The following is an 18,812-nucleotide window of genomic DNA, read 5'->3' as shown; positions in this document are numbered from 1 at the left end:
TCAAAAGAGCGAAGTTTGCCACCGCAAACCCCCAGCTCACCACAAAAGTAACAGACTTTTGTCTCCAAAATGTAGCTTCATTTTCCCTATTGCATTGAGGCAGCAGGGGGGCCCTCTCTCATACAGAAGTGGAACACAACAACGTATTTCTCCAGCATAATACAGTGGGTAAGCTGGGAGTGAATACATTAAAACAAACACTGTTTTGTTCAAGTTTGTTGCCTTGTACAGCACTGCGTACAGGCAGACTGAAACATATGGCAAGAGTCAGTTGGGGATACCACCATCAATTCAGTAAAATTCTCAACATTGTATCAACAATGATCCCAGACACTGGAGTCATTATTGCACAAACAAGCTGATCCGATCACAGCGTTTTTCAAAAGAGCTCAAACAGTAACAGGCTTTTCCTCAAAATTGTTGCTTCATTTTCCCCCTTGCATTGAGACAGCAGGGGACCCCTTCGCCTGACAGGCCCTCTCTCATTCATTCCGGGACTTGTTTGATTTCAAATGTATGCAGACAATTGAGTACTAGTTGTAACTGTTCGGCTGCTGTGTGGGTCAACGCCCTGTGGAAATGATGCACAAGTGTGGAGAAATATGAGACTCCTTTGACTCACTTATCTAACAGTAGTGCAGGTTAGTCTCTCCTCTTTCCTATCTCTTACCTTTCAGTTTCCTCGTGGTGAATGCCTTTGGAGCATGAAAGCACACTCCCTCTTTCCCCCTATGCAGTGACAGAGAAACCCTAATTCCTAATAAATGGAACAGATAAAAGCTTCTGCCTCTGCACCTCAGATGTGCCCACCTTAGCTGAAAAACAAAATACCCTATCTTCTCCGAAAACAATGTGGTAAGGAGACAGGGCTTTGATATAAGTAGAGTGCAGTCTGATTCATGTTGTGCTACAGCAGAGAAAGCCACACTTCACAAGCCGACTTCCACTGTGTTCCAAAGAATAAAAAATAGGCAGAAAGCAGGGTCATCCTCCCCTCTGTAGCCCTATTAACCCCACGCTTCCTGTAGGTGACAACCGGAGGTAGGGACCTGTCACCAGATGTGTTTCACAAGATTCATTTATCTTCCCCTCACCATATGCGCTCATCACAGAGCTTCCTCCAGACTCGATGTGCTTGCAAACGGCCGGAGATCATATCTCATCATAAGCAGGCTGATACAAAAAGCCTCATCATCCACTTTATTTTCATCGCTATCATTTTATCATTCATATAACGAAAAACCATCATAAATAAAAAAAACAGCAACAACATTGCATGTATGACTTTTAGAGATGCAGTTGTTCTACATTGTAAAAAAGCACAAGTAAGAGCAACGGTCCGAATTAAACTTTTACATTTTAAAACAAAACATTTGTATCTATCAATCTCTATTTACAGAGCACAAAAAAACACAGATTCCAGAGATTAAGCATGCAGAAATGAACACAATGTTACACTTACAGTAAATGTGGTGCGTTTACTGTATAATCTTACTCCACATTACAAATTCGGTGATACCAAAGGCACCATGTATTTGGATGCAACTTATTGACACTTTGACATTTCTCTGAGCTATTCCTGGTGTTACCAGCTCCAGATGGCAGTGTGAGGTGAATCCTAAATCCTCAAATCAGGTATCCTGATTTTGTATCACCTCAGTTTACAAGCAAACCAAAATAATTCAAGACATTCTGCTTTGTACAAATATTAAGAACATGACTGAAAGAACAAAAGGTTACCAAATAATTAGAGACTCCCATCCCTTTAGCCATTTGAAAATATGACTTCTTGTCATAAACGATAACCCTGTCTTGATTCCAGGCATATGGAAAAGTAATAAAGATTGCATTTTTTGACAATCAATGTAGTCTGAGAAAAAAAACTCCCCCATAACTTAACAGTAGAGACACATAGGTGTTACCTTGATGGCAGTGGAGGCGATCTGGATGTGGTGTAGCTTGCGCAGGGTGCTCTCCCTGTCTATGAAGTAGGAGGCAGCCAGCTGGTGCAGCGCTTCCAGAGTCACAGTGGACGAGTTCCCCGAATAATCACTCACTTCTGCTCTCTTGCTCAGTTTCCTCTTATCCACAAATATCGTTAAGGCCTCTTCTCCTGCACAGAAATGTAACATTTAATCGTTTAAAGTAATTTGCACTTTGTACTTTCTGAAATGGAATGGGGTTTGCACATTATCTATTGCTATTAAGGGCTTCCCAGTATAATCTCACGTTCAGCGTCTCAAAGGCTTATCGGATTTAAAATCAAAGTGTTAATTTCTTAAGTGTTTCAGTGATTTTTGGGGTGTTTCTCCATATTTGAAGCGAAGCACTCATTGCTTAGATGCTAATGCGCTGCACTTTCCCACAAAACACTTGTCAATCAAAAAGTGTGCCAACTAGTGTCAGATATTTTTTATTACATTACATGTCATTCAGCAGACACTTTTATCCAAAGCGACTTACAACTGGAGCACACATTCATACACCGATAGCAGCAGCTACCATGCAGGATGCTGGCTAACTATCAGAAGACATTTAGGGTTTAATGTCTTGCTCATGGACACTTGGACATGTGAAGGGGAGACTGGGGATCAAACCTACGACCTTATAGTTGCGGGTCCTTGAAATTGCAGTGGAGTTTCTGCATTTGGCATTTATTCCATGGAGGCAAATTGGCTCATGTTAGCGTTGTTGTTTTTAATTATTCCAATTGTTCTACATTATGACATTTTGTAGCTTTAATTTTAAATCCTGCCACCTGCTTTACTTGAACGCACACTAAGTTCCAGGTGGTGAGGAGCACAGGAGTAGCCATATGCGAGCCTCTGAAGCCCAAAGACACTTGACCACAATTAGGAAAGACCATGGCACGCTGTAGCAGGCGCCCCCGATCATAGCAATCAGGACTTCATAAGTCTAGGGGCCATGGTGCAGCACACTCTCTTTGCTCGAGAGTCCCCAAGATACTGCACCTCATATTTCTCATCATAATGCAGTGTTAATGCTTCAGGGCCATTTTTCTGCCCACTGGCTTCCTTCCTCAGCAGCTGAAGGGCACCCTCTTAATATCCCAATCTATTTATTAATTTCATTAAGTCCATATGTTTCTGAACACAGAGGCAATCCATTCAGAACCACAGAGGCATATCTCTGGCACACATCCAAGGCAAACTTCTCATTCTCCTCTCTTCATACCACTAAGTGCTGGCTGAGAGCCAGAGTGAAGGGCTGCATCAGCTCAAGCAGCTGCTAGAGTTGCATTACACACAGCTACTCACAACAGCCACTCATTTTCTAAGCTAGCAGTCAGGCCTTGAGTAAAGTGTTGCTCTGTACAAGCAAATTTGCTTTACAATACTTGCCTGGGCCTCTCTGACATCTCAGATTATTATTTTTTTCTTCACTCAGAAGATCATTAATGCATGTCCATTCATCGTACAGCAGAAAATCAAAAAACGGGGCGACCATGACAGGGAGTGGGAGTGGCAGGTTTGCAGTACGCGGGCTAATAAATGCAGTCATACATATCTGAAGAACGATTGCTGTGCTGTCAGTGGTATATTATTATGCTGTGATGTGTTATTAAGTTATTGACAGTGAATGAGTTATTGCGCCATGTCCATCTGTTTACCATATCCAACACCTAGGAAAGCAAATTCTAAAGGCTTCTATAGACACAAATTGCATACTTACATGCAATATATACTACAAGTGTATGCTACAGCATAAATCATATCTGGGAGGGGAGTGATTCCTAAAAGTACATTTTTCATTACACTACTGTGTCATATTACTTGAGCAAATCAGAGCTACTCAAGTGCTTCTTTATGTCTCTGTATTTGGTAAGAGGATATTGACTTTAACCTGGGAAACACATGAACTATGCGGCTTAATTTATTTTTGCAGTATTGCTATATTAAGTCAGTATGATTATCATTGTTATCACCCTTTTTGCACAGTTCTCATTTTAAATAAAGACAGTAGCAACCAGATCAGCCAAAGACACAGCTTTCCACCAACTCACAAAATTAATCTTACTTCTCTAACTGGCTACAGGTAACTAAATCTACCAGCAATGGTAAGAATTTCATTTAACAAAATCGACCGTTGCTCACCAGAAATGAGAAGAGCGCAACAATAGGTTTCTTGATTTCAGACAGATGTAAACAAAAGCAAAGATTGCTATTGTTTGGGATTGCAAACATAGTAAGCCAGAATGCAAGGCTTGAAATTAAACTAGAAGGAGTGCACGGCTTAGTGAACAGAAAACAATTCTTGTGGGTAAGTTCAGTTCAACAGTTTATTCTAACGGTTTCATCAGTTAATGCATACGTGTACAATATGATCGAGCTACTATAAACAGTTGTGTTGTTGTTTACCTCCCAGTGTAGCTGACAAGAGGAAGTGAGTCCCATACTTCCTGATCAGATTGTCAGTGATCATCTGGGTGGTGGGTCTGCGGCCCAGGAGTCGAATGTTCCTGATGAACTCAGGCGTCAGAGGTAACGGAGACTCCAAGAAATCTCTCCTTTCTACTGCCAAGTTGTTCACCTTCCATCTCCCAAACTCCCTGGAATAAAACATAGTAGCAACAAATATAGGTTTTCACTTTCATAGATTTATGAGAGCTGAAATAATTTGAAGCTTATGTTTTCTTTGCCTCAATAAATGTAAAAAGGAAATTTCCCCAGAATTTGGACATTGTATAAAATAGATAGGTATAATGAGGTTTAATTTATGCTATTAACTAAAGCACTATTTTGATAGTCAAAACTATCATTCATAATCATTGATAAAGCGTATGTATAGCAGGTGACACTGCAGAGGCCACATTCTCCTTTTCTGCCTCTTAGCCTTTATATAAATGTATTATAGGTACATTGTGTCCGTACAGCTGAGTACCTTAGTAGAATAAATTACTAGAAGAGAGAGACGGAGAAAAAGAAAATAAAGTAGCAAATTTAAATCAGTATATCCCTCCGTGTTTTTGCAATGTAAGGAATCCCTCAACCATGCTGACACAGCCTGAACGTAAGTGAAAGAGAATTAATGAAGAAAAAAGAGAGAATGAGAAAAAGAGAGAAAGCTGATGAGAAAAATCCAGACTAAAACCTTGAATAATGTGGAACCATGATTGTCACCTGGGACAGATTTGTGCTCATACTACACAGCTGTTTTCCTCAATAGCCCACATTCTGACAGAGATAAGCATTGAACTGAATACATGACCAGGTCGTACACGAAAGAGACGTGTTGCTCGAATGGAGAAGGTATTATCTAATGAGAGAGGGTAAAAATGGTGAAAGGGAAGTTTGAACAAAGTGCCTTTCTTCCCTGCAAACATCTAATACGTCTGGCCTGAAAAATGAGTGATCCATATGAATCCCCACAAAAAAGCAACCAGCTTTAAGATGAACACGAGTCCAGACAGGAGGAAGGGAGCAGAATTGTAATAAAGCTTTGTTTACTGTTAAGGAAGGAATTTCATCCTGCCTATCTCCCTCCTACAGCTTTTAATCCTCTGTGACTTTCTACTGTCTTGTAAATACCTCACACATATATTAAAGGAAGAGAAAATAGATCTGTCAAATGCAGCGTGGTAAGCTGAAGTGAAGCGAAACTCGAGGGACCCACATACTCTGTGTAGGTATGTTCAATCAATGAAGAACCATCTGGAACCCTGAATTTATTCATACTATTATTATTTTTTTTGCAGAACTTTTGCCAAATGCACAGCTCTTTGAACCAATGTTGAATTGTGCTTTGACGACAAAGAAAAAGTTTGACTTCAACCAAGAAGTTCAAGGTTATGTGTAGCAGATTTATTATTGACTGCCTGAGCTGCAGTTCCATACATGCTTTCTCAGCTGAACTGAGAGAGTGTGTTATGAATGAAAAATGCATATGCATATGTTTTGTTTGGCTGACATCTTGGAAAAAGTTCACATTGTAGGCAAAGACTACTGCATTTTTAAAAGAGAGGTGTGCATGGCATCTGAGAGATGTAAATTGAATTACTGTCTAACTATAATGTATATGCAAAATAAAAGATACAACTAAAATCAGAAACTTGGAGGCTGAGCTGTGAGATTTGACTAATAATGTTGAGATAATACACATTGGTAACCATAAAGCAACACTGAGTTTACAGCTATGCTAGTAGCTCTGAGAAGTTGTATTTAGGCACACCAGTGCTTTGAGAGAAGTGTTAACACAGACAACATCCTCACAGTGACAATACTAACATGCTCTGTTAGGGGTACAGTTTAGCGTTTATAGTAAAGTTAATGTAGGTTTTAAGATAACATTTGCTTAGTAGCAATGTACACAAAATCGAATGAGTTAACAAAGTGATTACAATTGTATTCGAACGGGGCACATACATGTGTGAACTAAATTGAATGGCAATCCATTCCCAAGTCATGGACATTTCACTCAAAACAACAAATGTAAAACTCATTGTGGGGAAAGAAGAAAAGCAAATGGATCACACTATGAGAAAACCTTTCTTAGAATAAGTCAAATCCTTGACCTTCTCCTGGTACTATAGTAAAGGTTTGGGGGGCACCAACATCAGTGGGATTAATCCTCTGTGGACCATGCATGGTTTTCCATCAAATAATGGAGAACTTAACAACTGAGAAACCAATATTGCAATCCCAAAAGCCATACCATAGCATTAATCAAATACCAACAAGAAAATGGAAACACAACATGCTATTAAGTACCGATATCAAGCCGATAGAATGCTGAATTTGAACCATGGGAACCGTTACACTATAGCTTTAAAGTGATAAATGCAAGAACTGGTTAAAGAAAGACAGCTTCCTACCCCACCGCCAGTTGCCAGTAGTTGCCTGAACATGTACGCAGAAGGTTAAGCTGTACCACCAAGTTGTTAAACTCAGGGCCTCCCAAAGAATAATTCAGCTCATTTCTACAAAAGTGTTGCCACTTGCCTCAGGAGAGGCTGCACATTTTACTCTGACCACTGCTAACCTGCTGTCATCACAAATTGGATAAAATAACCAGGGGCAGAACTCCATGACTAAGGAAGACAGCTTGCTGTACAGAAAAGTAATGCCCTGCAAACTGAGTGAGCGCTCGGTTTGGGAATATCAAATCTGTACCTCGGCTTTGGGCTTAAAAATATTTTATGATAAGTAATGTTATGTTATCCCAACTACCAATTTTGACTCGAAAACAAAAGACGTGTCCAAATGATCAATGTTTATGGTTATGTGTATGTGTTAACATGGGCATTACTGAATGAATGGATATGTTATATTCTCGAAGGATCAAACTTAAGAAGTTGTGTTAATATGTAACTGAATCAATAATCAACCTACTTTTCTACATTGATCCATTTCCTACAATAATATTCACACAATCATTGACTGACAGCCCTAGGCTAATGTTTGCCTTTCCTTTACAATGCATTAAATAACAAATAAAAGAAAGCAAACATTTAAAAAATTAAATGTTTAATTTATTTTATTTTCCAATATTAATTATAATTATCTAAATTATTTTAGATTTTAAGGCTTTTTTGGAAGATGACAGAGCACTTCTTTGTTTCAACTCATTTCTATGGGCTCCTCCCTTTGTTTTTTGGTTAAAATTTATATATTTCTATAAAGTGATGACTTATTAAGGTCTTCTGGTAGAAATTACATGTTTCCTCAAGTATCTATTAAGAAGCACAGCTGGGCTCATCTGATGTTCACCAACAGTGAGAGAAAATAAGAATGACTCACATTTGGATAAAGGCAATTTATGTGCTGGCTGGTATTAATTAACAATCATGTTGAGAGGAAAGTAGCTAAACAAATCCACATACGAGAACCCACCTACAGAGAAATAACCTATTTCAGTATTGGCAAAAAGGACTAATTAAATCAGCACTTCAAAAATGTAAATGCTGTTTGAAGACCACACATATCTTTGATGTTTAAAACAAAGTACACTCTGATATAAGGCTAAGGGAGGGATCGGGTTTATTCAAGTCACAGATCTACAAAGCAATGATTGTATTAAGAGAAAGATATGAAGTCCCAGACAGATATCACAGCTGTAATTAAAACAGATCAGTTGCGATTACTTTGAAAGTGTGTCTGGGAGGCTACATTAGTGTGGTGCCAACTGCCTGGCACGGCCTCAGACTTCCTCACATAATCACGTTTATTTGAGAAGAAAGAGAACGTGGAAAATTGTCCTCAAATAGAAGGCTGCCTTTCTTATAGAGCACATTGCGCATTCTGAAAGTTTTCTTTGCAGGGCTACATCCCGATGCTGTTTATAAATCAATGAAACCCTCTTGAACATGATCCATTGTGTTGACTGGTGGATTATTTTTTTGTCACATGTCATTGCGTGGCAGGAAATAAACATCCAATGAATTTATGTGAACGGCTTCGTCCTATCAGTCAAATACCGCACGTTTCTCTCTCCAAAATAAAAGCTTGACTGCTGTAATCAGAACGGGTTGAACAACCTTGGCTGCACATGATGGATGGAGGGAGTGTGGCCTTTTGAGAGGGGTATATATCACATTAAACCAGGAGTAATGAGGAAAGCTTGAACACAGATGTTTGAATGATATAAATTGTAAATCCCCCACAATTCAAACTGCTGAACACTAAAGTTACAACAATCCACTGGAAAATATTTTCAACATGCATCAATTTCAATATGTGTTTTATAATCATGAAACGAGACACTGATTCACACAGTGTTCAAGCAGAAACATGTGGGCAGTTTGTAGAGTAAACCTAATCATTTTAGATGGATATATGGTACTGGCTGACCTTTTTGCTGACACTGTAGTATTCAGACAAAGCCTTTGACTAATCTCTTGCTCAGATATATCTAGTGTAGCTATTAATCTTCACCTCATTTCATGCCATACAAATAAATGACCTCTTCAAATGGGACACTGTGTCTCTAGAGTTCCCACTTTGCAGCGTGAAAGCACTAGTTCAAACCCGCAGCACGTTTTTTTGTGGAAAAGGAGCAAGGCTCAGGGAGAGAGCTAGAGAGAGAGAGAGAGATAGCTAGGAAGAGAGGATGAGGGGGGGGAGAAATAACAGGTATAGAAAGAGTATTCACAAATCCCCACTGTCGTTCGTTTTTTCAGTTATCGTTGACTTTGATAAGCTAGCCCTGTCTTATCTTAAACCCCCGATAGGCCAAATGGTTTGTCCTGCGGGGAGAGATGGAATTTTAGGGGCTGCAACTGCGCAATCCTGCCTACAACCACATAGTCATTATTATCATCATACATGCATCTGCAGTCGGGGAAAACAACCAGGTATATTTACTAAAGATATGGACTTGAGTGAAATTGCAGCATGTGCGCTTTACCCCGCTAAAATATACATCTTACTTTTACCTTAGTGTATTAATATGACAGCTAGTTAGTATAAACACATTATAACTACAGTATAATATACAATGCATTATTAAAGATAAGCTATAGGGCTGCTTCCGCTTCTCTATACCGTCTAGCGGGGCCTTGCTGTATTACTCTTTGTGGTAACTGTTTTGGCTTTGGCTGATTAAACTGCGTAACACATTGGATACACGACATATTAGAGGCATAGCAGTTGGAGAAGTATTGCTATCTCCCACCACTGTTTCTCTTATATTTCTTGTATCCAAGTGTATTCTCTGGCATTCAGCCAAATGTTTTAAGCCGATTAATAATATTTAATGAGCATTGTGGATTTTTCTCAGATAATTGATCCCTAAAATGATATCTTATCCCATTAAAAATAATCACATGGATTATCCAAATGCAATATGTTCAGAACGCAGCCAAATACATGGCAGCAGTCCTGCCTTCACCCTGGTGAATATGGCAGCTTTCCCTTGGCAATGCTAACTGTGCACAGGTGGCTAAGGCGGAAGGCCCACATTGTGTTTACATTGGAAGCAATGGGTATGCTCTCCAGTAAATTGCCAGTAAACACACACACGCACACACACACGGCCACAAAAACAAACAAAAACACACACTTTTCCTTCCGAGGGCTTAAAAGATATTTCAAATTCAGTCAGCAAGGAGGGGAATAGAGTAGAGGAAGAACTCTGTGTGAATCCATTACTGCATCATTGCTGAGGGAGCTCACACACTGTAACTTGTAGCACAGATTCCATTGCTATTATGTCTACTCCTGTTTTTGAGCATGTATTAGGATTTAGCAGAGATCAACAATGCAACAATATCTGGGGTGAAGGGAGCGATGTGAAAAATACAAAAATATTTCCCCAGAGTGGTGAGTATCCTAAAATGAAATGTGACATGTGAGGAGAAAGAGAGAACGAAAGGCAACTAATTGCCAAACATGCTAAAAAGGACGTCGGAACTCTGAAGTATATTGACAGACCATAGAGGGAGTTTTGCATGTTTTACCTATGTATTAGATATCAGCTATATGTTGCATTACAGTGGAACACCTTCCAAAGTGCAAGTATCTTAGATAGTTTTTTTTATAATTGAAGCTGCCAGGGGATATTGAAGCTGCCAAACAACAACAACAACAGGACAATGCTACTGGTGGGGGCCCTCCACCTGTGGACCCTACACCGTCAGAGGAACTTGCAAAGAGCTGCTAGCGGGGATGGCCAATGATTGAGGGAATAGAAGTGGGTATCATCAGAAATGATTTCCCAAGGTGCTTAGGACCAATATGACAAAGGTATGGTCCACTTATTTTTAGTCTCTCAATTTCTCTCAATTGTCATCATTAACTGTATGCCTATATCTGCCACTGAGAGGAGACAACATACACCTGCTGGAACCCAAAACCACAGATGCTCAAGCCACACCAACACAGAGAATCTGCCATCCACACATACCTTTAATTAGGGTAGAAAAAGGAAAACCATAATAATAATTCCAAGTGGAGGCACTTACGGTGGATTCACCACCTCTTTTTTACACTTTTATGATCTCCGTGGAATAAAACGTCAGAGAGACAACTCAACTAGAGAGATATTTCCGACTTAGTGCCTGCGGCGTTAACAAATTGAATAAAAGTGAGAACCAGAGTAAAAACTGAGAAATTAATGGTAACAGTTTAATGTGTTCTCTCATGACTTCTATAAAAAAAGGAAGAGCAGAGTCCAATACTTGTTCCTGATACTTTATACAGTATACGGTGGCTAAGTGAAATTGTCTTAAGAGGTTAGAACAACTATTTATCGCTGTGTTTTCACCAGCCTATTAACACAAGGAGCGACTCGGAGTAGCCAACACCTCTGAGAGGATTTCAGGAGAGGATACGAGACGAGAGGAGACAAAGCGCTTCAGTAGGAATGTAGCTGTGGGACGTTGAGGACCAGCGCAGAGGGAGTCTGCTCTAAACCACTCACCTCAGCCCTCCTCAGAGCGCCTGCACACTCCCCCGTGGTCCAGGAAATCTGTCGTTGTTTATTGTGCTTGAAGTGGCTATTGTACCAGAGAGCTACTTTCTTTTGATCAGGTTAAACGCAAAGCTGCCCACCTGCTCGAGGTCTGCAGACTAAACTAATTGCATTATATTAACGATTGTCAATTCATTATATGTGGAAGTACAGTGGTTCCCACTGACACACTCACACCGTCTACTGCAATTTACTCTTTTCTAAACTACCTTGCTGTCTTTCAATATTAAACATGACGGAATTAGTATTCATTACTTTGTGTTGATTATTTAAGTATCTTGGTGACAGCCACTTAACCAACCTTAGTGTTGAGGTTTTAACATGAATGATTTCATAAATGGAGTTCAACATATTCCACTCATATATACATGAGAATATTTGTTTTTTTAATCCTTTATAACTGAATTCCAAGTGGTATTCTACCAAACTATTTGTACTATCAAATACCATAGCCTTGAAATGTGAAATGAAAATGTAAAACGTTGCCAACAGAACAGCAGCTCCTGTTAGCTTGAAACAGAGGAGTCCAATTGGTGATATTTTTTGAGTTAGAAAACTTCTAAAACACTCCCTAACGTACGCCTCAAGTCTTACTTCTTGTCCCATTGGCTTTACTGTGGAAACTTTTAATTGTATCCTATTCCTGCACAGCATCAATAGTTTTCATTGTGCTCAGTTTAATTGCATCACTTTGCCTATTTCTATCCACTTTCCATTTTCTGTAAAGCACTTTGTAAACGTATTAGGCTTAACTTGAGATTTGGGAATCCCATGCAATCGTATCATCTCTGAAGAAACAGTGTGCCGTTATCAATAGTCTTCCCTCAGATTTCAAAAGTGTTGCAGGAATTGTAATCTCTTGTAAACCTCATTAAAGACAAATTCGTTTTTATAATCACCAAACAGCAGCAAAATCCTTTTCAATATAGTGATTTAATGCAAATAGCTATTTATGGAGTTGGATGTTTCCATGACAATAATGTAGGATTAAAAAAGTCAATTTTCCGTAGGAAGAGAAGTCTGTAAAAAGGCCAGTTTGCTGATGATTCAGTTGTCAATTTTACCTGGAAATTTACAGAACAAGTTTTAGCCGATGATAATCACTGAGCTGAAAGCTAGTTTTTATAAACTGACAATTGCTTTGGTTAATCATGAGAGGTTCAGCTAGGTTAAACTTAAAATAGCATGGAATATACAGTCATTTTCTAACCAATAATACATTGTTTTTAGAGTAATTAAAAATAATTGAGAAACAGAATGGTGCTGCATGAACAGAGGTACAACTCCACAGAGCAGTAGTTTCCCCAGAAACAAGGGTCCAAGATTTATCAGTTTAGTTAATTGTGTCTGTAAACTAAGTGTTTTTCCTCTTCTAGGGCTAGGTATTGAAACTCAATTAGTTTTAGTACACATTGATATTTGATGTGTCCTCAGCATAAAGCATTGAAAACAGTCAAGCTTTAAAACGCTGGCATATAATTGTGAGTCAGTTCTTGAGTCTTGACTTTTTGTCCTTATTCTTTAAAAAAAATGTTTCATCTAAAACAGAAAATCAGAAAATGTTTTATATGAATTGTGCAAACTTTGCCTTGCACATTGGCCCATTTCCTCTTGTTTGAAAAATGAAGGTCAAAACTTGTTTTAGAAATTTAAGGAATGACATTACCGAGCAGGAGCATAGCCCCGAAGTTAATATTGCACTTGGCAAACTTTCTTAAATAAAAGAACCCTGCTGAATTTGTTATGAGGCAGCTCAAGTTGTGAGCTTCCAAAATCCTTGCCACATATCGCCCACCAACACAGAAAGACAGTCTTGATTTGCCAAAACAGGAAAACAGAAGCCAGCACACACCTGTATCCATCCTTACTTTGTGGTATTCCTTTCTGAAATTGTATGGGAATGAATCCAAGTGAACCTTCAATTTAGCAATATATACAGGCTATTTAAATTTTTAAGGTTAGTTTTTCCTTTTTTAATATCATCACTATTAATCAATGCCACATTGTGGTGATCTACAGAGCCTCATAGACAACCTTGCAGCTGACAGAAAAAACCCTCAGGGGATTCTGTGATAATGCAGAGTAATAAGTACTAAGAGCTCACTAATCACTTGGCCACATGATACGACTATAAATCTACAACGCTCCATCGCTGCCTTTTGCCAGAGAAGAAAATATTAAAAAGCTCTAATGCAGCAACCGTTCACCCAAGCCATAAAGCATCCAGCACCGATCCATAGATGTCAGGAACCCTGTCCATCTAATTCCAGGAGCCCGGACAACATCCCCCTAAATGACAAAGAATATGATTCACGACACAATCTCCGCTAATACGGTCGCATGCAGATACTTCAGACTGTGTGCCTGTCATGACAAATCATAATTTTTTCCCGGAGCTAATCAACATATTTCAATTGACCACCTGATCAGGTGACTCCCTGAGGGGTTTGGTGGAAGGCAGCAGACCGTGATGAACAGCCGGGCTGATAGCAACACGGAATACATCATGCTTCTGTCTACTCGTGTGCCAGATGTCTTGTGAACATTGGCTGAAAGACATCTTTTTTACACAGGGCAAATAATAGTCTGCCAACTAAGTCACCGTGAAAAGGGTTTTCATAAAGCATATTGTCCGCTTGGTGCGCTGATAAGGTATGCAGTTGTGGTTGCATTTTCTCCTCTACACCATCTTAATGTTACGGTATAAACTTTTGTAGGGAAAGTCTTATTAACGTCTGATAAAAACCCTGTAGAGCTGTGAACATTAACTACTCAAATCAAAATAGTGTTCAGATGACTTTATCACACGTGTTAAAAATGCCCTTGGAAGGACCTTGTCCTCGACTTTAATCTGGTGCTTAACCAACATATTACGACCGATTTTGCAGACGCACATTTACAAGTTAATTCAATCGAGGGAGATGAAAGTTCACCCCCTTCTCTTTTCTCATCTTTCCCTATCCCCTGATTTGACTGCAGTGTATTTCATTGCGAGTAATAAAATGTTCACCGTAGTGCTTTAATAAGGGTCAGGTAAGGACTCACTTAGGACACATCTCTAAATGTGCAACAGCTGAGTGATAAGAAATGTGTGGTACCTACTTCTATCTAGTATTAATGGAAACATACAGGAGTTTTCACTTCCAACATCCAACGATGATACTGAATCGTAAGATGTATACTACAAAAGCTACTAAACAGACTATTTTATTCAAACTAACATGTATACGTGAACACAATGGAAGGGTTGCTAGAAAAATTATGGTTGATTTATTATCGGGCTGACTGTGTTTGATAACTTTAATGGAGGTTCTCCGCCTTCAGGTTAAATGTTTAATGTCTGTGATGAATAGATTTAAAAGGAAAGTTCAGCTAGAATAAATGTTGTCTGTCAACAACCTTTTTTCCATGACTAAGATGAGACCTTGACCAGCTAAAAATAGATGTTTGATAATAAAATGTATGACAAAATGCATGTTTTGTTTTCATTTTTAGAGACTAGATTAAAATGTTAGTGTTCAGCAGAGGAACGTAAAGTCGGAGTTTGCTCGACTCAACTGTGGACTAAAATGTTTTAAGTTTCTGTCGACTAAAACTAAACTAACACTATGAATGGTGAAAAAGACTTAAATGTGACTAAAACGTATAAGAATGTCTGTCTTAAGACTAAAGCCAAATCTACAAATTAAAACAAAATGAACACTACTTTAGAGGAGATTGGTGGATTGTTTTACCATTGGACAGAGCTAGGCTAGTTTATGTGTTTTATGCTAAGCTAACCAGCTGGTAGCTTCATAAGAGTGGTATCATCCTTTGCATCTCAGTCTCGGCGAGGAAGCTACTTCCATAGTGCAGTTCTAAGTCATATCTAATCATTGTGTATGTTACCTTTAATTACACATAGCCTATCTTTTCTGTGGACAACCATGTCCACTGTTTGACGTTGCAGGGAGATTCACCGTGCATACAATAGGCGTGAAGAAGCAGCAGCAAATTCCCTCTACAGTGCCTGTTTCAAACAGCAGATATGATGACTCACCTGTATATCTTGTATCTGGTGGAGAAACCTTGCCGGTTTTTCTCCACAAAGTCGATGTACTCCGGGGAGTGGTGGAAGGGCCCTTTGTCAGACAGGAGCCAGTCCAGGGGCCCCCCGGGCTTCTCATTGGGGAGGCTGGTTGTTGTTCCTACTGCCAGTACAGCAGACCGTAAACACACCCAGCAGTGAAGGCTGAGACTGACAACACCCCATAGAGCCATCAGAGAGGAGGGGTGAGGGGTGGTGATGGTGGGGGGAGGGGGGGCGCTCAGCAGCCAAAGACACACGTCATTAGCTGACTCCTCCACTGGGCTGACCGGGGGACCTGCATCACCTCAACGCCCCCCAGACACCTGAAGGAAAACACACACACGCAGACACACAAAAACACAGATGGCGTGTATTACTAACACACCCAAATCAAGCACAAGACGCAGACGATTTTTTTTTTTAAACATTTCAATATTTCAGCTCCCTGAAGAAGAAAGATGCAAATGCTTGTATTTTCAAATCGTTTGCAGGGATTTCATTACACATAGATTCTGAAAATGAAGAAATTATTGAAGTCATGTATTGAGGAAACATTGCTAAGCAATTGGTGGCTGCAGCTTCTCAGCATAAAGTTGTGTTAATCTAATACCTAATGGTTTTTGATTTACTTAACTTAAAAACATCTCACTTTCTGAAATATCTTGTTTTTTGATTGTGACCATCGAAACTATCACACACTGTTTTTCCTTCAACCACTTCTTGCAAGCACTGGTCCACTCTTTGAGATGAAATTGGGGTTTAGAGTTTTGATCAAAGATACTTCATTATGTGGACAAGAAGAGCCAGGGTTCAGCCCCTAAGCTCTAGATACATGGACCGACTCACTCTTGTTTGATCCACACAACTCTTACGTGCTCAAATGGGGGCGAATGTTTCTAGCTAACCATGATTTAACCACATTTAATGTCAATTAATGGATGTGGCTGTTGTGGATGTGTGTAAACAGGAGACATATTGGAGAACATATTGAAGATCACACAACATGAGTCTAATTATCCTGATGCATGCTGGGAGACTTGGACACCTGCCAAAGGATGCTGCAATATTAATATTGATAAACTATTAATATTAGGATGACACTAATATTATTAATTAATCCAGTTTTTATTATCACCAACCAATCAATTTAGACAGATGTAAGGAAATAGAGAGGCAGAGAGAAGACTAGAAGGTATTGTATGTATCCCCAAAGGGAAATTTCAAATACAGACTAATTTCTAAAACAAGAATTAACCTTTTGGTAAAAAGTATTATGTTGGGGGAAAAGTACTAATTTTGGATGAAAAAAAGGAGTGAAAAACATGCAGCACAGACATGTTATAGCCTTGCAGATTTATTAATGATTGGTAAAACCTAATTAGAGATTGATCAATAATAAAATGTCTCATTAATTTGTGCCCTCCACTCCCTGAAGCTAAAACAGTTTAACCAAGGGCTGGAGGAAATAAATACTCAAATTAAAGAAAATCACAGCAATTTAAAGCTAAACGCATTGGGATGTGCCATTCATTCATCTTAATTTGGAGAGCCCACAATGTAGGCTACCCCTTTTTTTCCAGAACACAGTGTTTCACATTTGTTAGGAATCATTGCTTTCTGTGAGTTTGGACTCTCTTAAACGATACGAGAACCTCATTTGGGTAAAAGAGGAAAAGTTTGGCAGCCTTAATAAGAAACTTTACACATGTATGTTGCAGCCTTGCCAGGTGATTTACAGAGATATTGCCATGATGAGTAAGTGTTGATTGATGATTCAAAACGGTATGATTCTAATTGTGAATTATTCCCTTTAACACCGCGGATAATTGTTTTGCTGCTGCTGTTTCCCAAATTAGACTCCTCATACTTGAACTTTACCTCTCACACATCACACACACACACACACACACACACACACACACACACACACACACACACACACACACACACACACACACACAGAAAGACAAACAAATGTGTCGCTAAAATAAAAAGTTGGTTGCTGTGTTTCATCAGACTCCATGCTGTTTAGACTGTTGTCCAGGGCTCACATTATTCTCCATTAGCATCTTGAGCCCCGTCAATCATTTCCCCCGCAGTGACACATTCTCACTTTGCTATGTGTGTGTGCGTATGTGTGTGTATTTGGGTGTAGGTGGGGGTTTGAGTCCCTTTACAGTATTGTGATGATAATCTGTCAAGTTAACTCAGCCATGTGACCGTCGGTGTGAGTGTGTGCACATGTGTGTGGGTTTCAAAAACCATTACTCCCTGACAACACAAGGAACAGATTTAAAATGTAATACTAAATAGGATGACACATGTAACCACAGAAGGAGAGAGAGATAAGGGGTTGATTGTTGAAAGCAAACGTGCGCAGTATAGGCTTTCATTTAGTAGTTTTAATAAGGCGAGCTGAGCTGGCTATTAGGAAATTGATTTCAGTCGCTCCACATATGATTGGGACATGTCTGGGAGATTGTGTGTGTGCATTGTTGGTCATCTTTATATTTGTATATATATATATATATATATTTTTTTTTTTTTAAACACTGGGATTTCAATGTCACCGTCAATATGTTTTCTGTTGTTTTTGTATCACACCTTCTTTAACTTAAAATTGTTGTGTTGTTCTTCACTCTCAAAACCTATTGCCTACCCACACAATGCAACATACACCCTTGTATATCGTTTTGAGATTTGGGTGTGGTATGCCAGTACCATCTTATGTAGCTTCACATTTCTAACGTTGAGCAGATTTGAGGAGTGGACTACAGAGGACTAATCCCTTGTAAAAGTATACATGTAATATCAATTGATCAGATTGCATGCATCTACCTATGGAGCCACACAAGGCTACTGTACATACTTATTTCACATGCATTGGTAATACAAAGGTCAGGCGGATTACCTCTTTAAAGGCATTTCTAAGGTATTACTTATTACTAATGACATAACACATTGCAAGTCATGATCCAAGGTTGACATCAGTCAGCATAGACTTTAAAATGACTGAAACCACGTCCACACATAACCTTTTCCAAACACAGACATATGTTTTACATCTTAACATGCAGAAAGGAGGACAACACAATTGACAACAGGTGTACAATGATTAGAGCATAGAGGAAACTCCCACAAACCCTTGTTCCTGTACCAAAATACAAATAGAAAGGCATCATAAACTGCTTGCCTTGCGAATGTATTCTGCGGTTCTGCACTGAAAAACGCTCACAAACAAAAGAAAAGCAGCATGATTCGGACGGCATGGTGAATAGGTAGATGTGGTAAACAAGCACTCTGCAGAGACAGCTGG

The 18,812-nt window shown here is 39.2% G+C and overlaps 1 protein-coding gene across 1 annotated transcript in view; it reads right to left on the bottom strand.

Moving 5' to 3' along the window:
• LOC307254708 (BMP/retinoic acid-inducible neural-specific protein 3-like) overlaps positions 1-15,687 on the bottom strand; it is a gene marked incomplete at both ends in the record, with an annotated part of 29,243 nt that extends 13,556 nt beyond the window's left edge. Inside the window, 3 exons of the mRNA XM_080033187.1 lie at positions 1,923-2,113; positions 4,380-4,570; positions 15,467-15,687. Coding sequence (XP_079889313.1) covers positions 1,923-2,113; positions 4,380-4,570; positions 15,467-15,687 — 603 coding nt within the window. The remainder of the gene's footprint in view (positions 1-1,922; positions 2,114-4,379; positions 4,571-15,466) is intronic.
• Positions 15,688-18,812: the final 3,125 nt, after the last annotated feature.

This window comes from Ammodytes marinus, assembly GCF_949987685.1.
Source record: "Ammodytes marinus genome assembly, chromosome: 8".
NCBI lineage: Eukaryota > Metazoa > Chordata > Actinopteri > Uranoscopiformes > Ammodytidae > Ammodytes > Ammodytes marinus.
Note: the sequence above shows the minus strand (reverse complement) of the source record. Positions and strands in the feature narration are given on the sequence as shown.